General features: G+C 34.7%; 1 protein-coding gene across 5 annotated transcripts in view; it reads right to left on the bottom strand.

Moving 5' to 3' along the window:
- Positions 1-2,627: 2,627 nt before the first annotated feature.
- The window catches only part of CPNE1 (copine 1), a 60,813-nt gene continuing 36,581 nt past the window's right edge, over positions 2,628-26,859 (bottom strand). For 4 of the 5 annotated variants that reach the window (XM_026685198.2, XM_026685200.2, XM_026685199.2 and 1 more), the window contains 15 exons: positions 25,832-25,960; positions 21,234-21,413; positions 20,571-20,645; positions 20,270-20,341; positions 17,801-17,884; positions 16,504-16,593; positions 11,423-11,521; positions 10,027-10,113; positions 9,881-9,940; positions 9,328-9,461; positions 8,748-8,802; positions 8,617-8,668; positions 6,209-6,342; positions 3,720-3,956; positions 2,628-2,803 (listed from right to left, as the gene is read on the bottom strand). In XM_026685198.2, the coding sequence (XP_026540983.1) occupies positions 2,687-2,803; positions 3,720-3,956; positions 6,209-6,342; positions 8,617-8,668; positions 8,748-8,802; positions 9,328-9,461; positions 9,881-9,940; positions 10,027-10,113; positions 11,423-11,521; positions 16,504-16,593; positions 17,801-17,884; positions 20,270-20,341; positions 20,571-20,645; positions 21,234-21,413; positions 25,832-25,960 (1,605 nt within the window). In that variant the 3' untranslated portion in view covers positions 2,628-2,686. Of the gene's footprint in view, positions 2,804-3,719; positions 3,957-6,208; positions 6,343-8,616; positions 8,669-8,747; positions 8,803-9,327; positions 9,462-9,880; positions 9,941-10,026; positions 10,114-11,422; positions 11,522-11,573; positions 11,670-16,503; positions 16,594-17,800; positions 17,885-20,269; positions 20,342-20,570; positions 20,646-21,233; positions 21,414-25,831; positions 25,961-26,859 lie in introns of all 5 variants that reach the window. The other variant, XM_087959478.1, reaches the window with a different exon arrangement.

Here is a 26,859-nt window from a genome sequence, read left to right as displayed (position 1 = left end):
GTCACTTTTTCACTGCTATTGTAACTTTGAATGGTGCCTAAATGAATGGTTGTAAATCAAGAACTACCTGTAGTTAAAGTATCTTTGCTTGATGTATTCATTAATAAAGCAGCTCTATTTGGATCAAACTGCAAATTCAGCATTAGAAAAGCTATTTCACTAAGCACAGATTTAATTTCCTTATATTTGGATTTGTAAATAATATTTGATACTACTGATCATTAAATTTATTCAAACACATTTTCCTTTAGATCAATAAGACTTGAAATTTCTTATAAAAAGCTTTCATACTCCAAAATTTTAGAAAATATGAAATTAATTTTTCAAAACTATAACTGAAAGTATTTAGTCTGAACTAGTATTGGTGTAACTGAAAGCATCAGAGGGTCCTGAAACTTAAGGATCAATGGCATAGCAAAATATACTCATTTTTTCCCCTCGTTCTTTCTTGCCACTCACCACTGAGTATCAATCAAATACATAAATGAAATATACTTTAAAGATAATTTGAAATATAAGAACCTAAATGCCATTAAGAAACAAATTTGAATGTAAACAGCATTATTTAAAACATTAAACATTGATTTGTATTCAGCTTTGGTAATGTATAATAATGTATAATAAAATTCCTTTATAAAGAAAATAGTTTTAATATTTGTCATTACATAAAGACCCATAACAATTAAGGCAATGCTCTAACAGTGCAAGAAGATTTGTCTTTCTACAGACAGGAAATTGTCCAGGAATATATAATAATTGATGTGTGTATGTGTGTGTATAATATATGTTCCAGCTTTTTACTGGAAAACCAAGGCATATATGAAGTCCCCTGTGCATCATGCCCAGCCACATACATTGGACAGGCCAATAGAAGAATAAGTACCCGTCTGGATGAACACAAACATGCAGTAAAAAAGCTGGAACACACTTCCTCACTAGTCCAACACATGAAAGCCACAGGTCATAGCATCAACTTCAATGGCACCAAAACCCTAGCCACTATAGAAAACCCCAGCCACAGAATTATCAGAGAAGCCATAGAGATTGAAAAAAGACCTGAAAGCATGAATAGAAGAGATGATTCCACCAGACTGTCAATTATTTGGAAGCCTGCACTCACAAACAAAAAAATCTCCACACCACAAGCCAGGCAAACACCTGGGCACAAACAGATCCCCCCTGATACCTCCAGCTCAAACACACCCCAACCAGGCACCCAGATGAAACCTAGCTTCCTAACAAATGATAGCCGTCCATTTACTTGGAGCCAAGCTGCACTAAAAGCCTCCAATACAGGAACACAATGTTGCCAGCCAACCAAGACAAAAAAAGCCACAAAACAGACAGAAGATATTAGAAACACCAATCAAGCAGAACACAGCAAACTCCAAGACCAATAAACACAGACCAAGACTCCCAACCAATCAGGATGAAGAAAAAACCATTCTGGCACAGCAGTAGGCTAGCCCCAAATTTAAAACTGAAACAACTGTAAAAGTCTGACTCACAGACGAACACAATACAGAAGCCTGATGATGGCAGATGAGATTTTGCCGAAACGTTGCTACAACTTTAAAAGCACAACTATAATGACGTGGGAAAATACCCGAACAAAGCTGAATACCATACATGTAAGTACCCGCGAAAACTTAAGAAAATATATCTATCTATCTCAGTGGTTCAGGTGAACCGGTAGTAAAAAAAACAGCTACTGGTTTGGCTGAATCAGTATTTCTTTTTTTCCCCTCCCGACAATCAGCTGTTCCAACAGTCAGCTGTGCCGGGATTCCACTCACTGTTGCTTCGCCCAGGAGACAAAAAAAATGGAGCGGGGGGAAGGGGGTTGCTGCAAAAAAACCAACAACCCATGCCCACCCAGTCACAGGGCCACACCAAGCTACGTCCACAGAACCGGTAGTAAAAATATTTGCATCCCACCCCTGATACACACACACACACACACACACACACAATATATATCATTTATCATTATATATTATAATATATATTGTGTATTATATATATACACACACATATTTCTATACCACTGAAATAGTTCACAGCAGCTAAATGTTCATACTACTAAATTAGGGAATCATCATGCATAGGTCAACTTTCTTTTCAGTGAATTTCCAATATATGTAACCTATCCAAACTTCTTGTAATCAGATTATGTTGCATAAAATATAGGCATGTGCTAAAAATAATATAGTGTTGAGATTACAACAACTACATTTGCATAATCACAGGGACCATCAACCATTTAGTGACCTAAATTATCACTTTTTCAAAACATTGCTAACACCTATTCAGGTTATATAATTTTAACAGAAAAAATATACTGAAAAGCTTTAATCTCGTTCTAACCCAAGTTTCTTCAATTTGATTTCATGCTATACAAAGTGTGTGCAGATATGCAGAATACAAACTGATAAGCCAATCCTATGATTTGAGATACCCACTGGATTCTTATTAATAATCATCAGACTTCCTATATATTTCCTATATGTGTACAGTTCCTATACATTTTCAGCATACAATATGAGCAATATATGCAGAATCACATATATGTTTTTGAGTGCAGTGTTACTAGATTCCAGAAGATAAATGCTTTCATTAAAAAAATATTTTGTCTGAAGCATTATTTTCTTTACTGTATATTTAAGTAATAAAAATATTCTTTGCTTTATGGTTGCTTTTCCAAAGGCAATTTTGGAGGAGTCAGACCAGCTTTCTTGAAGTAGGAGACTAGTTGCTTAGGGATTTCAGCCAATACTGCCTGGGAAAGTGCTTCTCGAGGAGCCTATGAAAAAGAACATGTATTACATAAAGACATGAATGCTACACAGATATAAAACATATTATTTTCCATGTAATGTTTCACACTATGAGAAGAAACGTAACCGAGAAAGTATATAAAAACAGGAAATACCATACAAGAATAAGCAATGAAATGCCCAGTTTTCGTATACCCAGAATTAGTAAAAGGGAGTCATTTTAGTTAAAAATAGTAAGTTTAATTATGCATTTCCAAAACTTTACATTTTACCATACCAGCATTCAAAGCAGTAATTTTTAAATTTCTTTAAAAAATTGGGTAAGAAAGCAGAAACAAAAAAACAGTTGTTTTTAATCCAAAGACTGCAAGCAGATTTTAAGCAGAATTCAAAATTAAATCTGAATAACACTGGAATAGTTGCAACATTTTTACCTACCGTACTAGACACTAACCATAGTAAAACAGAATAATAAATATAGACAAGGAGCTCAAATTTCTGATCCAAAGGAAGAGGCCTTCTTATGCTGTTAAATATGGCTAAGAAATGGGCAGAATTAAATCTGTTACAAGTTCCTGCCTCTGGAGAAAAACCAGTATGTTAAAAAAAAAAGGTTCAATAACCTTCTAGAACTCTGAGTTGGAGCAGTGTTTTTACATTTCTTGATATAAAATGTCTCACACAGTTGTTTATCTTGATTCACAATCAACACTGCTGTTTGTAACTAGAGTAGAGAAACTTGTGACTTTCCAGATAATGTGGACTTCCAATTTTAATTTACTGAAGAGTTTAATCATTTACTTAATGGATCAATTTAATCTCTAGGCGGAAAAGATTCTCAACCCTTGGTCCATATTCTTTAGTTACTGGTAGTTTAACATCCTGAAAACAAAATGCAGCATAAAAGCACATAAAACAAAATAAATGAATATGGAAACTTACATTTTGGAACTGTCTAAAAGGCACAAACTGGACAATATCTCGTGCAACTGGCTCCCCTGCCAATGACTTCAAAACACCATCATCCCCATCCAAAAATTCCATGGCTTTGAACTCAGCACTGCCAACACCAATGATTATGATAGACATGGGCAGCTTGGAAGCATTTACGATGGCTTGCCTAGTTTGATCCAGATCAGTTATTTCCCCATCTGTGATTATCAGTAAAACATAGTATTGCTGCAAAAAATTAGACCAATCAATAAAAATTAAGTCAATAAAGATTCTACTTTTAATTATCAGTTCTGATATCAATAATTATGTTCCGGTTTTGCTTTGTTTAATTTATTTTAGAGGACACTCAAAGAACTGTCTGTATTTTTATATGAGTTATACACTGGTCTGATATTAAGATATGGATACGTTCTTTTTAGTAATAGCTTCTACTTTATAGATTTTTTTCTAAATAGATGTGTCTAGCTTCATCTTTGGAAAGGGAGTCTCTTGAGGTCTCAAACTCATGGCCCAAAGAACAGGTACAGCCCATCTATGGTTCATACATTCATCCTATCTTGCCTTGAACAATCTGCATTCATGCATTCACTCATTTGCCTCCAGTGCCTTGTTCACAAGCCTTCCATGAAAGCCTGAAGGGCTTTTGTGGAAATTGGGAACAAATGGACATGGATCCTGAACTGTCTTCCTCAGGCCTGAAGGGCAAGACTGATGAAAAGGCAACTGGAGGTTAAGCCTGGCACTGGCACTCAATTAGCACATAAGAATTCATATATAACCAGGCAGAAGAAGTACAGAAATGGTTAGGAGAAAATAAGAGACAACTCAGTCTTGGGAAAAGAGAAGGCATGAGAAACAGGCTCAATACTCTCTCTCTCTCTCTCTCTCTCTCTCTCACACACACACACACACACACACACACACACACACACACACACACGAGTCTGGTTGATTCAAGAGAGAAACTCTAGCAGGCTGTCAAAATTCTTATTACAACCTACAATAATAAAGTAGCATTTATATAATCCCTATACTCTGTTTTCTACCTTGGCCTACTCTGAAGCACTGATAACCGCTAGGCTAGAACAGATCCGGTCATTACAGGGAGAAGCAGTGCTTGTTTGGGATGATGAGTTGTGGCTATTGCCCAATTACTAAAAAAACCCAGAAGCAATGGTGGCAATTCCCCACTTATCACAGGGAAGGATCAAGATGAAGTCACGTGAGGCTGCCAGGGCTACAGCATCACCTCAGTGCTAGGTTGGTAGCAGCATGTTTCATATATGATAGACATGACTACTCCGGGCTGCAGATCTTTCATTGATTTCTCCTCCACAAACTAATTGGCAAAATAAAGCAGAAAACAGTATCATTCTTTGGTTCTCCCCAGATCACACATTTCAAACTTGGACTTTGAGATAAGAAAGTGATGAAAAAGGACATCTCTTTCTCCAAAGGAAAGGAAAAAAGAGCAATCAAAAGAAAAGATTTGTAACACTCTTCCATGCAGAATTTCCCCAACCTGTCCCCATGGAAAAGATGACCAGGGATTCACTGGAGGGTTTGTCCTGGTGAAAGAAATCTCAATGCAGTTAGGAAGCTTTCTATGGAAGAGGCAGATAGGTAGGCAATTGTTCCTACAAGAGCAGAGCTGAGAAGAGCCTTTTTAGGAAGTCAGCTGTAATAACTGGCTGAGATTTCTGCCAAGGATTGGACAGTTGCTTGATGGCAGAAAATATCTTAAACTTATTCCACTTTTACTAAAATAGCACAAGGCTTATATGTTTAATCAGAGGATGTGGACAGGGGTGGGTTTCTACCAGTTCTGTCCACCTCTATAGAACCAGTAGCTCTGAAGAGCAGCAGACATAGAACTGGTTCTATGTCTGCTGATGTTTTTGCTCACCCGCCCACCCGGGCTCTTACCTGATCTTTATTTCCTGATTTTTCAACTTTAGCTGCCAAACGAGGCACAACTGCAGTTAGAAAAGCAGGAAAAGAGGGCTGTTTCAAAGGCTGCTGTCTCTGCAGGCAGCTGCTGATGACAATTTACAGGCACAGCTCACAGCCTGCAGGGAAGCTTGTAAATCCTGAACCGGTAGTTAACCCTGTCATATCCCACCCCTGGATGTGGAGGAAGGAAAAACAGATGTGTCTCCTTTGGAAACTGAAGCTTTTCTTCGAATGATCTGTCTTCTCTGGACAGCCTGAAGGCTTTTAATGGTGTGGAATTATAATGGCCAGCATCCCTCAACTTTGGCTAAGGCTACTCAAAGTTGCAATTTATCAACATCTGGATGACCATACAGATTAGGGATTAAAACACAATTATTACATGTAAATAACTTTTGTATCAAAGATTTTTTTTGGTGTGGTGGTCCTTGAACCATGTTATTCTTATGAAGCATTTGTGACAACTTGGAGCTTCCTAAATTAAAAGTAAATGTATAAAACAAAACAACATCAAGCCAACTCACAGCAGCAGTTTTTTCTTGCGCTGAATGAGCAGCAAATCTAGCAACATGATTTATAATTGGAGAGAAGTTTGTTGGACCATAAAGACGAATCTGAGGCAAAGCCTGTCGATAGGCATCTATAATTCCTTGGATTCCTAAAACAAGGAAATAGCAGAATTACTTTAAAAACTTCAGATATAGTATCATAAACATTTTTCAAATCTTTCAATAAAGAAATGGGAGTAGAAGTCTACTTGAATTAGGTTGGTTATTTACCTATATGTCTATGGAGATTCTCAGTCATCCAGGTCACCAAAAGTGCTTTTAAAGTCCAGTTGCCTCTTGAAAAAGCACCTTTGGGATAATTTACCTATAGGCAGTTCTTGGGTTATAAAGCAATTGAGACTAGGAACTTCTATCACTAAGTAATGCAGTTGTGAAGCATGACATAATGTAATTGTGTTGCTTAGCAAAGGCAATTCTGGCAGTCCTGATTGCAGTCATTAAATGAAGACTGTGTGATGTACATGATTGCAATATAGGACTTCCTGCCAACTTCCCATTGATTTTGCTTGTTAGAAGGCAGCAGGGAATATCAGAAATAGCTCACTGTGATATAATGAAGAGACAAGTACCCGATCACAATCACATGACTGCAAGGAAATTGGAACATCCGGAACTCCAAGTCGTTGTCATGAGTCACCCTCATTCAGTGCCATTGTGAGTTTGAATGGCCACTGAATGAATGGTTGCAACCTGAAGATTATCTGTATTCTCATTTCACTCACTCCATTAGCATGGTGGTGAAAATACCAAATATTTCATCTTTTAAGAGGAAAGTCATGATAAAAACATTATTAACAATAGAATATTGTACTAGGAGGTTGTGATGGCTATCTTGCCTAAAGGCATGTTACTACAAACATGTCATTCAAAATTAAAAATTAAATTCTTACCTAAAATATGTAATTTTAAGAAATTCTCCAATCCAAAATATATAGTTTAACAGATTTTGGATAGTTTTCATTTTATTTCTAATTATTTATCCTTCTTTATGTTGAAACTGTTAACAGAATGGCTTTTATAACTTTGTTTATGACAATATCATTTTAAAAAAAGCTGACTCTTAAAAAATCCCAAAAAGTGAGGCATGAAAGAACTAAAATGCCTTGAGAGGAAATTTCATCATCTTGCCAAATAATAAAAAGGATTCTCTCACAGATATCAGCCATATTTCAGGTGGTGTGGGAATAAACTTTGACTTGGGTATTGGGTAATGATTAGTCTAAGACATTATACATACATGTCTGCCTAAAGGTCACTGAGATAAAGCAAGGAAATTAAAAGCAAACACTAGAAACAATTAAGCAGCTCAGACAACTGTAAACAAGTCTGTGTACTATATCTAATTATTGTAATCCACATTGTGATTATGCTTACTATGTACTAAAATCTCAATAAAAGGGAGCACTGGAATTTACTCTGGGCTCCCATCCCGAGTACACACGCTTGTGTCTCATTCTTTCCATGGGAGACCACCACAAGGTGGCAAAGTGGTTTGGAAAAGGCATTCAAGAATTATTTCAGTGTTGGATAAAATTAAAGGAGACAAGTGATTTGTGTTGCAAAAGAGCAACACAAAAAAGCAGTTATCAACAAAAATTAACTACAATAATACTTCAAAAAATTCAATTAAAACATCAAAGAAGGGACTTTGTCATCAAAGAAGACTTTGTACCAGCCCAAACAACATAGTTGTTGTGGGGAAAATAGGAGGAGGAAGGTGTGTTGGATGTGTTCGGCAACTTGAGTTATTTGCAAAAATGATAAAGGTGGGATACAAACAAGCAAACAAACAAAAAACAAACAAACACCAAGTTCATTTTGCCTCATAAAGAATTCCAGAAAATTTGAAAGGTTTTCTTTTTCGGTGAATTAAAGTTATTGCATTAAATTGGTTAGACTGCATTCAATACATATATCACATACATTCTGTATTAAATTATTTAACAAAATTCAAATTTTATTCTTTTAAATACCAGTAGGTATGAGCTAAAACAAATTATTTCTTGGCTACAGTGTATAATAAACTGGAGCTGCTTCCATCCTAAGCAGTGAAAGATCCTGTCTTATTTTTTATAAACTAATTGTTCCCCAATTTCACTAATGTTTTATCCCAAACCGAATGTTATAGAAGCCAAAACTTTACTATAAGGTGAAATCATAATACTATTTACATTCTTTTAAACAGTGAATAAAGATTTCTAAAATTCAGATCCTTAGATACACTACAGTACTGATCATGCCCAAATACTGATTGTCCTCAAAACTATTATTGTTCCTGTTATTTTTAATGAAAAAAATCCCTTGTACCTTTTTGTTCTTTCTTTTTAAAATATATTATTATTAGAAGAAAAATAAGTGATTACCTTGGCAATAGGGCTTTGCAGGATTAAAGTTCAATGCAAATTCATGGGAAACCTGAGAAGACAGACATATTAAGACATGGAATCAAAGGTAACTAAAAAATTATAACAGTAATAAAAGTTAAGAAACCCACCTGCCAATCTGGAGGAACTTGAGCTCCAAATCCAAAGGCAGGAAACAGCTTATCCCTGAAAATCAAAAATACTGAGATCAATATTTTTTATTTTGTTTAGCTACAGGTTGAATAAAATAAATCATATTTAACTTTAATTTGGCCAAAGCTAACTGAAGTACATATAGCTGTAGCTAGCCTGATCTTTTTCTAAAGTGGTAATGTTCAGAAAGCTAGGTTATAAGTTCAAGTCTCTTTTAAACTGAAGAAGAAACGGCATTCTAATATTCTTTACCATACACGAAGTAATAGTACTTCTTTAAATATGGTTCACTCATAACTTTTATAATACCATGTTAAACACACAGTGCTATTTTATGAGACAGTTGATTAACAGTTTTCACTCAAAAAGAACCAATAAAAATGTCAATGGCACAGTAGACAATGAATTAATCTTAGTATCAAAACACGTTGGCAGCAACTTTTAGCTCCATTAAATAAACTACCAGTTAAAAGGAAATATAGTTTATAACAATGGACCTTTGGGAATCTTTCTAAGCTTTAGTAAGTAAATAAGCTAAAGATGGTAAGTTTAACATACGTGTCATAATCCTGGATCACACCACCCACACACCAGATAGCAGTGAGATATTCATTTATCCCATTTGGACTAATATGGTGAAGAGAATCTGGTGACTTTGGATCTCCATTGGAACCAGTAAAATCTATCCCTACCTGATAAGAAGAATAAGAAAGATAAATTAAATATTAGATAATATAAGAAACAAATTTCTACTCAATAACTTTAGGTTCAGGAAAACCCAGCTGCAACTACAGAATGCTGCTAAAATAGCTTCTGAAAAACCAAAGGCAAATTAAGATGAGTTACTAACTTCATAGACAAAGGTAGATTGGTTGAATATATGTCAAAAATACTCTTGGTTGTATTGTGGTTAATTATAATGAAATTATGCTACACAAAAAGTATATTTAATTTTACTAAATGTATAAAACAGATTTAGTAAATCATAGTCATTTCTTTTTTTTTTTTTTAAACATCTTAGCAAATGTTACCATGCAATTACTATTTAGAAAAATATAAACGCTGGAGCTTACAGTTAATCTAGAAATCAAATACATGATTTGATACTCACAGTGAAATTAATTTGGCAACCACCCATGATATAATCCAGGAATGAATATTCTGTTTCAATCTGTGAAAAACAAAACCATTACAACATTATAATTTTTACCTTATGATGACAGAAACGTCAACTGGATGAAATGAAATTATTCATACCTTACAAGATTTCAATCTAACAATGCCAGAGTTTTTGTAACTCTTCTTTTTTCTTTTTTTTTCAGGATGAATACATTCAAATTCAACCTATATGAAAGGCATACATACAAAATCAGCTTATTGATCAAAGTAATCAAGTAACACTTTAAAATGAATTGGGAATAATTCCTCTGGTAAATCCAAATTAATTTGGAAAAAATAAAGATAACTAGGAAGAACTTCTATATTATTCTTTCTTGACGTATAAAATATTCTGATAGTGGAAAAATACAAATGTTAAGATCATTATATGAGCATAAGAATGGGGGATGCTAAGTTCCTTTACAAGGTACCAAGTTACAACTGCCAGTTTACAAATAGCCATGGTTCCATGGTTTGTTGGAAATTGTAGTTCAGCATCAGCTCAATGCAACTGCTAGCAGAATAACCTGCATAACTAATACTTAACTTAATGAAGACATAAGGAGCTGAAATAAGTAGCACTAGTGAAGCCAGAACACTGAAGTGGACACTTCTTAAAGAATGAAAACAGAAATTTTGTACTAGTGTCAGATCCAGTTATACAGACTATTCTAAAGGTGCACCTTTTAACAATTTGGATTTGTTGTATATTATAATTACTCCTCAGACATTTGAATCAAAAAGGAATGAATTTAATATGTATTTTGCACTGCGACATAAAGGCTTCAAAAATGCCTCCATCTTTATCATTCGCCATTCAGGATGTATAATAAAACTATCTGCCTGGCCAGCAGATTCCTGTGCCCAAATACAAGTATAGTAGGAAATTCAGTGTTTTGTTTTACTCTTATTTCAATAGAAAAATAAATAAATGATTTTGATCTGACACAGAATTTTCCTGAGATACAGAATATTGAGTTGTAACAAATCATGTGCATTTAAACTAAATTTCAATAGAGAATTTCTACAGTTATCCTCTCAGTTTGTGAATCCTCTGGGAGAGCAGTCTAATATAGACAGAGTATTAAATATTGGACTCCCAATTGGTATAGCAGAAAACTAATGAACATTGAGAAGTTGCTCACTGGAAAATTAAATCTATATTATAAATTACTCGATTATTATGCTATCTTTCAAGTCAGCAGAAGATTAATCAGCATGGAGCAGAAAATTTGTATTCAACTAGAGAAAATTTACTAATACTACTGCTGCAAGCAACTCAGCCATATAACTGCTTTCCTAACTCTACCAGTTTTGATTCATAAGAATCAGAATGTAAAACATATATAACTTGTTTTTTCCTCCATAAACACACACATACAATCATACATCTGCACAAAAAATATTGGGAGAATGAAAATAATATTTTATTATGCTTCTTGGAAAAAGAATACAATAATTAAATAAATCAAATAGAGTAAAATTAAAGGCTCACCGGAGAACTGTCACCTGCCTTCTGTAGCTGGGACAGGGTACTTTCAAAACTGCCTATTAAATCATGTGACCCATCACTATCATAATCATAACAGTGCACCTGAAAGGAAAGAAACAGAGAGCAATAGACAAGGAGAATGACTGCTGCTCACCACTTGATCTCTCACTTCCAACAGCTTTGAGGTGTTGCATATGAATTCCCCTATCAAGTCTGAACTGGTGTTGTCATCCATATCACTAACTGCAACCTAATAGTAAGAAAGAAACCCCAAAATGAATCCTCAAGGACTACTATGTAATATCATAGTTAGGTGTTTACTATGCAAAGGGAAGGCAACTCAGGATACAAAGCATATTTTAAAAAATATGCACCACTGATCTAAGAATCAATTAATCCAATTACAGAAAACAAGCATTCAACTGGGAACAAAATACAGAAATGTTAAGTGCTGTATGTGCCAGCATAAGCAGTAATTCCTAGTCTGATGCCCTCCAGATATGTTGATATACACTTCTCAGAATATTGCTGGCAGAAAATGTCTGAGAGTTATAGTTTTAATAAATCTGAAGCATATCGGATTGGGAAAAGATGGCATAGGCAATATAAGGTCAAGATGAGTTTTAAACAGAACTAAAATATAAGACACTCAACAGCAAATAGATGCATGAATTATACAAAATATGACAAGACTGAACCCCACAGTTCTTTCTATTTTATGAGAACATCCATTCATGCAGAAACTGCAAGGCTCATACTCAAAATAATCAAACAAAATATGACCTGAATGCCCATGTTAAATTAAGCATAAAATATAAAAAAATCTGGAAATCATACAGATATTGTTTTGTATCAGGGCTTATAAGTTATTTGAATAATGCTGATATCTTTAAGGAAAACACATCTTATTGTTCTTGCTTACTGTGATATATTAACACTACAGGGCTAGATTTTATGTGTAGTGTTTATCAACATGCTGTAAATATTGTATAATATGTTCATCCTAAATATATTTGCTTGTGATCAACTTTTAATGACACATATTTTGAACTAAAATTGTACATGAAAATATCACAGACCAGAACTAAAGAGGTCTGGGAACCAAAACTTAAAGGCAAAATCCTTTAAGACAGTCACACTGATAGAAAAGACCAGACACTTTTCACTAGATACAAAAGTGGTAAGTATTCTTTGCTGCTACTTTAATAACAAAGCAAAATTCAAAAGTAAAGGTATTTTTCCGATAAGGAAAAAGAATGCATCTCAATAATTACATCAACACCTACATCATAATTGCATTTTACATCATATAACCATTAATTAATTAAACTCTTTACTAGCCTTCATCTAGTGTCCAAAACATACAAACTTCCTTACATTAACCATCTGTTTACTAATGATGCTAGATTCCAAACCTTTGGATAATTAAATTTCCCTCTGAATAAAGTGGAGGACAAAATCTCTGGAGGACCTATAAAATAATAATAGTGATTCTCAGATATGACCTATGGACTATCAATGATCTGTAAACATCCACCAAGTGCTACTCTACAGCTTCCCCATATTCTTGAGCTATACTAGCAATCATAAGGCACATGTGGAAACTTTCAGCTAGCCAAATTTTGCTTATTACTTCTATATGCCACAGTGGTGGGATTCAGCCAGTTCCCACCAGTTTGGGAGAACCGGTTGTTAACTTTCTGAGCAGTTTGGTGAACTAGTTGTTGGAAGAAATCATTAGGGCAGAGAATCGGTTGTTAAATTATTTGAATCCCACTGATATGCCCCACATGAGAATGGCTGAAAATTGATTCACTGAAGAGACAAATGATAATACAAGTAGCACTATGACAACTATACTAACATTCAGAAAGTAAACCACTCTCAAATACAGCTCCTAAATGTGACTCTGCAAATGTTATGCTTAGTGAAACTGCAACTCCCATGAACAACCCCCAAAGTAAATATACACAGAAAATGCAATAATGAGTATCCAAAAGTGGGATTTATATAGGCTGGAGATCTACTAACTCCTTCCAGTCAGTGTTTACTGACTCAGAACACTCAGAGATTCCTAGCAAAGAAAAGATCATTCTTCACCATTAAGTTTCTCCTCAAGTTCTCTTTTTAAGGCATGGAATATATACACAGTGCTAAATAATATTTTAATGAAAATTAATAAGCAAGCAATGAATATTTTGGGATATAAAATTTAGTTTAAATGGGCCCTTACAATGGCAAGATTGGCAAAGCATAAAAATGCAACTATATCCTATTCACCCAAAAAATGTTAACTCCAATATCCCTATAGATGGTAATGTAGGAACTACATTGCTTGTTTAATTGGGTATCACTGCATTTTCCAGATGCTGAGTATTAATATTCCAAAATTTACTGAATACAATTGTGCTATTAACATCTGCAAACTTAAGAGCAGCCTTGTACAGCCTTAAGAGCAAATTTCCTTTGTTAACCTTTAAAGCAGGAGTGTCAAACTTGCATCATCACAGCGTCATGTGACATATGGCAACTTTTTCCCTTTTCACTAAACCGGGTGTGGCCAGTGCATGACGCATCTTGCCCACAGGCTGATAGTTTGACGCTCCTGTTTTAAAGGAAGCTAATCTATTAATAATTAGAGACAGATCATATGGGGAGAATCTACTTAGGTGGTTACTGAGAATTGACACCAATTTGATGGCATTTATTCAATCAATCTACTAATACTACTAACAATAGTTAAGTAGGGTTACTTTGGATTGTGGTAAGATATAATAGTTTTATGTTTCATGGTTATTATAAAACTAAGAATAAAAGGCCCTTCTCCATTTATGAAGCAACCATCTAAGAATAAATGGTATGGAACATTTGAAATAAATAACAACTGAGACTATTCTTAATAACTACTTTTCTTTGTCTATGATCTTCTCTCAAGCAGCCTTAACTAAACAGGAGAAACTGCATACCTCTAAGTTTTTTTTCTATAGGAGGATAAACAAAGAACATGCTGTTGCAAGAAGGAAATACTATAGAAAAAGATTTTAGTTCATGGTCATCACCCATTCAAGAGGAAGAAGGAACTCACTGTATTTTTTAGCATAAGCTTATCTTAACACAGGACAGCTATGTATTTCTAATCCATCAGTTTCTTATTTCATCCAACCTTCTCATGTCTACCTCTTCTGAATGTTTTCATATTTTTGCAGCTTTTCTCCCAATAGAGAAAGAAATCATAGTTTAATTCTTTCAACTTATGCTTATGATGTATTACTTATAAACACCATTATGATTCATAATGCTGTATTAATATGTATTAGTAGCAATCTTAAATGATTTCTTCTACATAAAATGTCAGATCCTATCCTATAGCTTTTTTACATTCAACCCTGGGTTGTGAAAGTTGAATGGTGGTATTAAAATCTAAGTTAAAATCAAAGGTTGAAATGTATTAATGTCAAAGAGACAGGCCTAGCCAGGAGGAGGAGTCAAATAAAGAATTAGTCTAGAATCCCTATGCAAGCACAAGAGGATAAATCTAGCTCCCCCTCTTCTTCCCATGCTGTTGAATCTTATCTATCCTAAACCAGATACAAACCATCAGTCTGAAAAGATTCCTGAGTATAGGCTTCACCAATAAAACAGCTGGTTGAATTCTTCATGTGTGGATCTGATTGTTTGTACCTGACAATTAATGACTAGGCTTTTAGTTGACTCTTCTTATGAACATCAGCAAAAGAAATATATTGGGCAGTTTCATACACTACTTTGAAATATAATTTAAAAAAGTGATTATGAGTTTTGCAACCACTGTATTCTAGAATGTTTTGACATGAGCATACTGGTTTTATAAATTAGATGATAAAATCTTATGCCAAAACATCCAAATAGGTATTTCTGGTATATTCAGGTCATATTTTCATATCTTACCACAATCAACAATATGTCACACTTACTTTACAAAACGCAAGCTCATACTTTATGTCTTCATAATCTTGGTCTTCAAGAAAAATACATTTCTTAAGAGTAAATACTAAATAACAACAGCATAATCTTTAAATTTACAGATTATCCTCATTTAATAACTGCCTTGGCTAGCAACTGTTTGCAGTATAATTGTGATGAAAAAGTAACTTTGTGACCAATGCCCACATTTGCAACTTCACAGAAACTCTGTCAAACGTTTACCATTATAACCACTAAGTAATTCTGTTGTTCTATGGCTGACTTGTTTTTCCTTCCACTCCCTCTTGCAGAGAGATTATCTAACAAGCTATATTTCAACAGCACAGCTGTCCTAACCTCATGCTCAGTTCTTTGATCTCAATTAGTTGATTATATCTTTCCCACTGCTGCCTGATACTGTCAACACTCTAATCACACTAAAAAGCTTTTGTTTGCTTCCTAAGAAGCTCCTGCTTACAGTCATAAAAGGACTAGGCAAACAGCAGGTTAGCAAATTCCTTTTGATGTGTATTCCCCACTGTATGCCTGCTTGTTCTCTTGCAATCCCTTCCTCTGCAATGAATCTACATCGAAACATTTAATTCACTTTTTGTTAATTATCCTAGTGGTGGGTGAGCATTCATAGAGTGGGGGAGAAAAAAGTGGTGGTTGGGAAGGGCTATAGAATTTGCTCTTTCACTCAACTTCCTCTTGAGTTGATATTCAGAAACCTTCCCTACTGTTGGTCTCATCCAGCTTTTTACCGTCCTATCCTTCTGATACTGTATTGCCAGTGGAAAGCTAAAATAAAATTGAAAGTGCAGTCACAGTCATGTGATTTTTCATTTAGCGAACACTTTGCTTAATGACTGAGTCACAGGAACCAACTGCACTCTATTACAGATATTACAAATTATACTGAATGGTCTTTTAAAGCAATCGAAAGCAGAGGGGGAGGGAGTACTAGGATATTTCAGAGAAACAGATGAAAGTGGAGAGAGAAGCCGTTTGCTTTATAAATAATATGCCAATTAAATAAGTTTTAATTCTAACTCATCTAAAAATCAGGCATCATATCAGAACAAAAAATGAATTTAATAAAATGAGTTTATAACTTGTCTGAGATTAATCATTCTCCTCACCTTGATTTGTCTGTTGAAGTCACCACTACAAAATGTTTGCAAAGGTACGCTGAACTTTTTCCAGCAAGGATTTAAATTGTTCTTAATTACCTAAAAATATTTTTAAATAGTTATTATCAATGTATTATGAAAGCACATGTTTTACATATTTGTATATCTCTCCAAATATTTTGTTTTTCTGTTCATGGTCACATTTGTCCAAGACAACCACAAGGTTACCTTATAGTCTTATATTTGTTGTAAGCCTCTATGCGAGATGGGTGGCATGTAAGTTGAATGAATGAATGAATGAATGAGCAAAATAAAGTTACCATTTCTTAAATTACTACATTTACTTCATTTCCAAAGTCATATTTAAATACATTTTCAATATGTGCTTCAATTAATATTTCAGTTCCATCCTGGATGAAAGTTGAAGTTGGGTAGACCTACAAGATTGCTAGAGCAAGTCTGTGAAGCCTTCTTCTATAACATCCCAATTGATTTGTTTGTTGTTATCCAACCATTAACAAACTGAGTCCAAAAAAGTAGACAGAAACCTACTTTGCCTTTGAAAGGTGGCCAAGTATAGAAGTGAGATGGCAACGAGAGGCATTTCCCAAATCAATTGAAGTATCTTTTTATGAGGTAGGAACTCTGCACGAAGTGCTTATGTCTGACCTCTGAAAATAAAGAGTTGATCTATGCTTTGGAAATAGCCTGCCCAAAGCAGTCCAAACATTACCTGGAGTTTATACGATAGGCACTTAATTTTTTTTCCTTTTAAAACTGTAGAGTTTGCTTGCCTGGAATATTTATAAATAATTTCAAAAGCTTCTTTGCACTTACAGTTTGACTGAAACCTATCCTGGCCCTTCCCCATAGTCAAGCACTGCTGCTGGCCCTTGCACTTTCCAGATCAGTGGTCAAGAATCCCTGCCCTCATAATCTCACCTTGCACCAAAGAATGCAAGTGAGATAAACAAAGATGGTAGAGGTCACTCTCATCCCAGAAAGGCATTTTATGTAAGTCCTGCATGCACCAAGGACTTTTACTCTTCCTTCTCCTTTTTATTGTCAGATTTGCAAGAGACTGGAGCTTCAGAATAATAAAACAAGTGTGAAGCAACGCAGAAACTTTTGAAGGAACATGGTAAATTAGAGAAAACCATTCTACGTCACAGGAAAACAAACATCTGTCCAAATGAAGCCTATTTGTGAATCTGAAACCCCACCCATCTTTATACATAGACCTGTAACTCCCCATTAATATATAAGAACTCTTTATGAACTAAGGTGGAAGTGCTGGAAATCTTACCTCTGATCGGTATACAAGTTGCCATTTTCCACTATCACTCTGTTTATAGAATTCCAAAAATGGGTCTGATTTGCCTAAAAAGTCCTGTATTGGGAAAATAATTTTATACAGACATAAGAACAATAAAAGATTTCATCTAAAGCAATACACAAGTAATCCTCAACTTACAATTGTTCATTTCGTGACCGAAGTTACAATGGCACTGAAAAAGTGACTTATGACTGTTTTCACACTATGGCATCCCTATGGTCATGTGATCAAAATTTAGGTGCTTGGCAACTGATTCATATTTATGATGGTTGCAGTATCCAGAGGTCATGCGATCACCTTTTGCAACTCCTGACAAGCAAAATCAATGGGAATCCAGATTCACTTAACAACTGTGTTACTAACAATGGCACTGATTTAACAATTGTGGTAAGAAGGGCCATAAAATGGGGGCAAAACTTAATAACTGTCTCATGTAGCTTCAGAAATTTTGGGCTTAATTGTGGTCATAAGTCAACTAGTCTTTTGCTTGATTTCTTGTTTGAAATTTTTTAAGGAAACCTTAAATATTTTATTATTATTTTGTTCTATTTTGTTGATTAAAATATTACCTGAGTGTAATAACTGAAACATAATTATGATGGCTTTTTTATTCTCTTTAGGAGTTAGTTCTTTTCAAGGAAACATTGAGAAAATTAGGCCTATGTTATGTTTTAGTAGATTCAATGTACAGTCATTTCTTCCTTCATCTCTGTCTTCTTCCACATCTTAATTATTTCAATCTATACCTATATAAGGGACATTCAGGCTGCAGTTGTGTATAAAAACTAGTTAGTTATCTACCACCAAGATTCAATGATTTGTGAATTCATACTTGTGTGATCTGCACTTGCACAGAACAAGCTTCAAGTTGTTGAGATTTCTGGGAAAAGAAAGAGAGAGAGAGAGACAGAGCTCCCCTTACTTCCAATGACTGCCACTGAGGCTTCAAGAGGAACTTCCAAAGGATGGCTTATGTGATGGGACCAGAAGTTACTAAAGACAGCACTTACTGACCCAAAGGTTAAGTTTATAATGCTTCAAAAACATAAAAGCTGAGCATCTGCATATCTAAAGCATGCAGAAGGCACTGAGACCACTCTAGTAAAATTGATTAGAATAAGGCATTGTTGTTTAGCTAGTTTATAAGCCAGAAAGTCTTCACTATTCTTTTTAAGAAATTCTAAAATTATGGTCTCATAAAACTGAATGCAAAAATGTGGCCACAGACACTGAACATACAGTGGTACTTTAAAGTTGCAATGTTCAATATTTTGGTACAAATATGACCTAAAACGTGAACTGTTCTCCACACAAATCCTAAAACTAGATAAAGAGAACTATATAAAGATAATCCAATTAAGCACCATGGTATGTGTTTTGCCCTCCTAAATATATTGTGAACTATAAAAAAGAAAGAGAAGGAAAGTGAGGGAAGCGCCCAATCCAAGATAATTATGGCTGACGGGGTGGGTGGGTGGGTGGGTGGGGAATACCATACAGATGGTTTTTCTAGTGAAAAAAACACAAAATTCTAAATTATGACAGACCTTTTCCATTATTGCTGTACTATTTAGCACAGTTCATCCTGGACATTCCATGGGTATTAAAGCACCCAGTGTTGTTTGTTCTTGGTGCAGGTGCAGTGAAAGGAATCTTGGCACAGTTACATGCCATTATTCCTCAAAAGACAGAATCTTTTTGGGGGGGACAGCGTAATCGATATTAACTATGGATTCAAGAGTACTGTCACATATTAAGTTGTTGTTTCATCGTACAAAAAGTATTTGGCTTACTTGCTGCTTATTAACAGGAAGTCTACAGAAGGAAGCTACCTCGTGTCAGAGGCACTATGGTACTAGATATGTGCCCGTTGAATCCAGTTTCCACTTACTCCTAGTTACTTAGGGAAGGAAAAATTAACTGGAATTAGCCAAGGAATCCTGGGAGTGCCTTTTGTCCATGCTGCTGACAATGTCCTGTACCAGATAAAGGGAAGGATACTTTTCTGCTATCTGACATAAGATATTGATATGTGGTAAGCCAGCAGCATGGAAGGAGGCCTCTTTTATTAAAATACTAATAGCATTAGAATAATATATGGTAGAAGTACTGCATACACACAACTTCAAACACCAGGTCTAGGCCTGTTGTTTCACTTCCATGTTCAAAGACTTATCGATTGCCTCCTCTGAAAAAAAAACAACCCAGAAAAACTCTGATGGAAAAATAGGGGCTTGTTTCCAACTTTTATCACTAGTGAGTCAATGTAGACTACCTCAGTTCTAAGATAAGTGATTCTGACTCAATACATTCTGGAGGTTCATTCCTGGCTAGACGTTAGACTCAGGTGGAGGCTGATTAAAGTAATTTCCAAATTAAAGTAATTTCCAAACTAGAACATAACTGAACTACTAGATTTTTTTTTACACTTCTTTTTACCTTTTTGTCTAAATTCCGAGCTTCAACCTCAATTGAAACAACTCTTGTATCTTTAATCTCTTCTGCACAAATCTGCAGGTTGAAGGAAATGTTGTTTTAGTAATCTTGGAAGACACCTATTATTGTAGAATATATATTTAAAAATTAGTTTTTAAAACCATTGACAAAACCAAGCAATGGATACATCATATTAACTTAACTGAAGGAAAAAAATGCTTGAGATACATTAAACTCTAGAAGTAACAGGTGTATAACTTAATTCATATATTCATAACAAATTATAACTGAGTTTTCCTTTTACCGTAATAATGCTTTTTCCTGCAGGCTTTCCTTTCTTCAACATTAAAGGCTGAACAAGTATTTTACTTGATACAATCTAGAAGATAAATTGCATACATTATTCAAATTATAAAGAAAAAATATGAAAATGTGTCTTATCTTTATTTATATTGTAAAAGTCTGAACTTCATTAATCTTTCCCAGTAAAAGATTATTAATTACTGCATGGTTATTTTATAAGAAAGCAGTTCTTGGGGAGCCTGGTAGGACGATTTTTAATCAGCATGGATTCTCAAACTATGGGTTTAGATGTCCATGAGATATGAATAATTTAGAAGGACAATTTTGTGGATTTTTTGAGATCAACCATTTTTACTGATAAAATTACTGTTATTTATTACTGTTACTTATAAATGCAATCATCCAAGTGAAATAGAGAAATAATTGGCTGTAATTATTTTAAGGATTCTGTCAGATAGCATCCAAGAAATACAGGAAGTCCTTCTTCCTCTCAACAAGAATAACAAAACAGAAGAAAAAAAACCCAGTAAGTCGTTATCTCTTTTCTTAACTTAAAGCTTCTGTATATTAGTATCTCCTTTTATTTACCAACAACAACAAAAAGAATAAATCTAAACTTTTACTTAACATTTTATACAGTAGTGATCATAGTTGTTTACAGTACCTGACCCAGAGTACATTCAGCTCCTCCAAGGTAATCATCATCACTTAAGTCATATGACTTATTATCAATATCATATATACCAAATTTCACCTTCTGAACTTTCTCAAAGTAATAATCAATTAGCAGCTTTTTTGAAAATTGTGGATTCTGGCAATTCTTTATTTTTTCAGTTCGATTCAACTACGACAACAAAAAAGAAAAAGAGCTGCTTAACACACAATGCAGTGTGAACAAAATAGATTCATATATAGCAAATGAAACAAGCAATATGTTCAAAAGTTATGATATTTATGTAGTTACTTATTAGGCTTTTATATTAAAGAAACCAAAATATATTTACAATCCCCAGGCATGTGACAACTTTTGAGCACCCTTAACATTTTGAAATTGAAAGTTAAAAAGTTTGACACGCCCTAATATAGCATTACCCTGGGCTTCATTTCACTTGGGGAGATCAGTAGTGTGAGGCAAGTTGATATCCAAGGAAGCTTGTCTTTTTTTTTTTTCCTAAGCAAAAATGTTCAGAAAAACATAATATTCTTTTTCTATACATAGTTAGAAAGCATACTTCACTAGTAACAATGAATATTGTGGATTTTTCTACACCACTCACCTCCAAACTTTTAATCTATTTCCATTTTAACTGAAAACAGGATTTTATTTAATCAAATTAACAATATTATGTGTAACTATATTGGTCCATTATAAAAAATATGCTATGGAACAGAAGTACTTTGAATAGGACCAACTTTATGACTGAACAAAATGCTGAGTTTTCCTATTCTATTTCAAGATAAAAAAGTAAAAAAGTCCCTGCAGATTTTACTCCGCTAGTCAATACTGACTAGAAGGGAAGTGCTCATCTCTGTTTCAAAGTATTGAGCTAGCATTGTCTGAAGACATTTCCGTGGCCAGCATGTCGTCACAAAATGCTGTTACCTTCCTATTGAAGTGGTACCTATTTATCTACTCACATTTGCATGCTTTCAAACTGCTACATTGGCAGGAGTTGGGGTGAGGATGGGAGCTCACTCCATCACATGGCGCTTGGGTCTCAAACATGGGCTACTGGCATTCCAACTGACAAGCCCAGTGTTTTAACTGCTAAACCACCATGCTGCCCCATTCTATTTCAAACAACATATTAAATAAACCACATATTCATATGTATATGAATGAAAATGAAAAAGAAAAAAAAACATAGTCTTTGAGATATTGTGTCCAGTATTTTTCTATGTAATGCTGAGAAAGGTAAAAGGAAAGCAAAAAAGAATACAATCAGCAGCAAGGTGAATGGATTCTATTAAAACTAACTTTTCATATTGGAGAAGGTTTGTCTATGTAATTGCTAAAAATAAAGTTCTTGCAACATGCTATATCCAAACGCTGCTTCAAATAATTGGAAGGAAAAAATAAAATGCAATAATAATACTTTAAATATTTAAAAAATGTATATTATCTGCAGACAGATATGTAGGGAATCCAAAAAATTGAGTAAGAGTTCCTTTCTCACAGTCTATTTCTTTTTCCCATCTCAGATAATAGATAACAGATAATCCGGTTTGTCGGCTTCGCGAGCGGCAGGGATTTGCGACTCTGAGCGATCCCTGCCGCGCTAGCCGCTTTTGGTGCTCCGATCCGGATGGGTCCGGAGCTAGGCTACCCTGCAGGGGTAGCTGAAGATAGGGGGATCCGGAGAGGGGTTTGGGGTGTTGCAGACCCCTCCCGGCCGGCAGAACCCCTTTTCCCAAGACGATGCAGCGGCGGTCCGCAATGGCCGCCACAAAGAAGCCGGCAGCTGGGCAAGTATGCGCAGGAGGAAGAGGAGAAAGCTTTTGAGAGTGAAAGTTTTCTTGGTTGATCCAGGACTCTAAGATACATTTAATATAATTCCTGGAAATGATGGCTTTTTGGATGATTCTTTCCACAAGAGAAAATAAGCGGCAATTTTGAGGTGCTGAAAGGAAAGTTTATTCTCCCTCCCGACGGAATTAATAAGTGGATATTGAGAAACCTGTTTTTTTCAGGTAAAACTAGCTTTATGGGATAAGTCGGAAGGGAGAGGACAAAAAATATATTCATCTGGTTTGATTTTGTTGGAGGAGATGCCTTAAGGATTTGAAGACAGAAATATAACTCCAATAAGGCTTCAAAATATAGATTTGGACTTTCTTTTTTCTTTTGTCTGATACTACCCCTGGAAGAGAAAGGGAGAATTTTGTCTTGGCTTGGATTGATTGAGGATTGTGGATTTTGGGATTGTTTTACCTTTTGTTTGGAATATCTTGGTTGGTGTAAGAAGAAAGAGGGAAAAAAGAAAAGAAAAGATCTATGATGGCTTTTTCTTTTGAGGAACTGAGGGAAGAATATGAGCAAACAAAAGCAGCCGGTAAAGATGGTATGGAAAAAGCCTTCCTATTTTTAGAAAAGGCGCTGGTTAACTATCAACAAACAATACAACAGATGGAGGCAGAAGAACAACAAGAAGAAGAAGACGAAGACGCCATCTTTAATGAATTCCAAAATTTAACTAAGAAAGAAGGAAGGAAGAAAGCGAGGAAAATGAAGGACTTAAGATCTAAAAAACATTTAAGAAAGAGAAAAATAAGATGCAAAATAAATATAATGATAGTAAACAAAAGAAAAAGGGAACACAACAGAGAAGGGATGCCAGCAAGGCAGAGGCTAGAAGAAGGGGGGGTAGGAGGATTTGGTGGGGGAAGAAAGAAAGGGGAAAGGCGGAGAAAAGCCACAATGTTTTGAAATTAGATGCGAAAAGAGGAATTTTTTTTAGGGACAAAGGGTAAAGTACAATTTCTTTAAAAAAGATTTTGCAAGGTACATAAGATGGTATTGTAACATCTGTATTAGAAATAGAAAATTAGAATGGCTTAAGAGTTAATAAGAAATTAAAATGTTGAAATGTTTAATAATGATTGATTTTAAAATGTAATAAAATATTAAAGGGAAAGGCAATGGGAATGTTATAAGATTTAATATTTAGATTTATTATTTAACTATGTATTTAATCATTTTGGATTTATTACTCTGTTTTTATTGTTATTAAGAGAAAAAAATTGGTAGATAGAATGTACCAAGCAGAATCAGATTGGGTATTAGGTGTTATTTTAAATGTTAATCTAATTAATTTAGGGGGAGGATAGAAAGGCATCATACTCTGATTAGTGATTTCAGGAGAAATTCTTTTTTTTTTTTTTCATTATAAGGAATGAGATAGAGGGATAATAAAGAATGGGCAAAAGATACAAATATAATGATTTAAATTAAGATGGATTAAATAAGATAGAATTATGAAGAGTGAAATGTGTGGAGAAGTTTATATAGAAGATATAGAATGATAAACAAAATAGGTAATGATATGTAAGATGAGCATGAATATAATTGAAGCCCATATAAAGAGAGGTACCTGGGGCCAAGTTACTTTCCTAAAATAATTTTTATATGTTTGTTTGTTGTGTGTTTATGTTTTTGAGAGTATTAATAAAACCTTGTAGAAATACAGAATGAGAATAATGGTAATCAAGTCAGAAAGAAATAGATGAAATAATAATAGTGAAATTGAATAAGAGTAAAGAGAAGTAAAGAGAAATTGGATAAGAGGTATTTTTATGCTCATATGGAAATGGCTTAAAATAGAATTGTTTTGTATAAAATAAGGTTTTATCTGACTTGTAAAATTTATAATGGAAAAAGGTTCAAATATGTAATGGTTGATGATGATTTGTTTGTCTTTGAAATTAATAAAATTTGCTTAAAAAAAAAAAGAGTTGGAAGGGACCTTGTAGGTCATCTAGTCCAACCCCCCCCAAGCGGGAGACTCTACACCAGGGATCCCCAACCTTTTCGACGCCGCGGCCCGGTTCCGACATCAGCTGGGCGCCGCGACCGGTACCAGCGTCAACTGGGCGCCGCCATCTTTTATGACGAAAAGGCGCTTCCGGTGACGTCACGAGCGCTGTTTCGTCATAAAAAGATGGCGGCGCAGCGCTTCTGGTGAGCTTTTTCGGGTAGAAATGGCTTTCTACCGGAAAAGCTCACCGAAGCGCTGGCGCCGCCATCTTTTATGATGAAACAGCGCTTCCGGTGAGCTTTCTACCCGGAAAAGCTCACCAGAAGCGCTTTTTACCAAAAAAGATGGCGGCGCCCAGCAACCAGCGGCCCGGTAAGGCTTGTTCCGCGGCCCGGTACCGGTCCACGGACCGGCGGTTGGGGACCCCTGCTCTACACCATTTCTCACAAATGGCAATCTAATCTCTTCTTGAAAGTCTCAAGTGATCTCAAACTATTCAATAACAAGAAGCAAAATTATTTAACAATAAATATATTTTAAAATAGAAAGGAATATGCTAAATAACTAAACATTTAATGTACTAATAAAACTCATTTTGGGATCATTTAATTGTGTTTATGATTGTTTATGGGGTGTTATTAAATTTAATGCATTTACCATCAAATTTATCAAAAATAATTCCTTGGAATTGTTTCCACAGAAGTCAATTTAATCATACTTAAAACCAATCTCTATTAAAAGGCTTTTCCTACATCTGATAAATTTATTGTCATCAAAAATTCCTTACTTCAGTCCACTGGTCGCCACCAACATTCTGAAGCAAGACACACAGAGGATCAGATTTTGAGCCAACATCTTTATCAATCAGGCTGTCACAGGATATGGACAGTTCCACCTTGGTCACGCACTGAGCCATCTATACACAGATTAAAAACAAAACAAAAAAAAAAAAATTAAATGATAAATTCAATGTACAATGCATATGGAATCTGGATTGATTTATATATCAATGTATTTGTTGATAGTGTTCTTTATTAGTTCTGTATTGGTTTCTTATTGTTGCTATTTTTTTGGCATTTAAACCAATCAAAGAATGGAGCACATGTTAACAAAGCTGTATGAATTTAGCTGAATACCAATCCATATGTATAGCCAAGTCTTTTTCATCAAAACATATTTATAGTATTATGAAAATAACCATACAGCAACCATATTTAGCAAAATAAATATGTATTTAAACAGGCAGATACCTAATCTGTTGTTTAACATTGTTTTCATATTTTCAATACCTTAAAACAATACAAAACGGTAGATTCCACTTATGTTTTTTCTTTCTTAAAAGTTATAGAAACAGATAAAAGTTCAGAACCTAACTCCTAAACTTTTCTTCCTAATGTAAATAATCTCAAAAGCAAAAAAGGACTAAATGATAGCAACCACATCAGCAGTCCCGTGTAACACCAAAAGAAAAAAAAATCATTGCTGCAGAGTGCCAAATGTATAATCATATCAACAATGAATGAAATGCTATAATCTATTCAGTTTCTGTTGTTACAGTTCTGTCACTCGACTCCCAGATTCTCAAAATACTGATACTACATCAGTTTCAGACACATTAGACCGGGTATACCAATATAAAGCAGTCTGCCTTTTGAATACACGGACACATAAAATATAAATGCAAGTATAGTCTGGCTACATTGAGTCCTAAATCTGAACAACCACAGAAAGCACAATATGAAACAGTTTCTTCATACTAAAAAAATAGAAATTTCAACTATTCAAATATTAATATACAGAAATATTTTTTCAGCT

The sequence above is a fragment of the Notechis scutatus genome, chromosome 3 (assembly GCF_049901735.1).
Source record: "Notechis scutatus isolate UNSWTSFEM ecotype Mainland chromosome 3, rNotScu1.2, whole genome shotgun sequence".
NCBI classification, from domain to species: domain Eukaryota; kingdom Metazoa; phylum Chordata; class Lepidosauria; order Squamata; family Elapidae; genus Notechis; species Notechis scutatus.
This window is presented reverse-complemented; position numbering and strand designations above follow the sequence as displayed.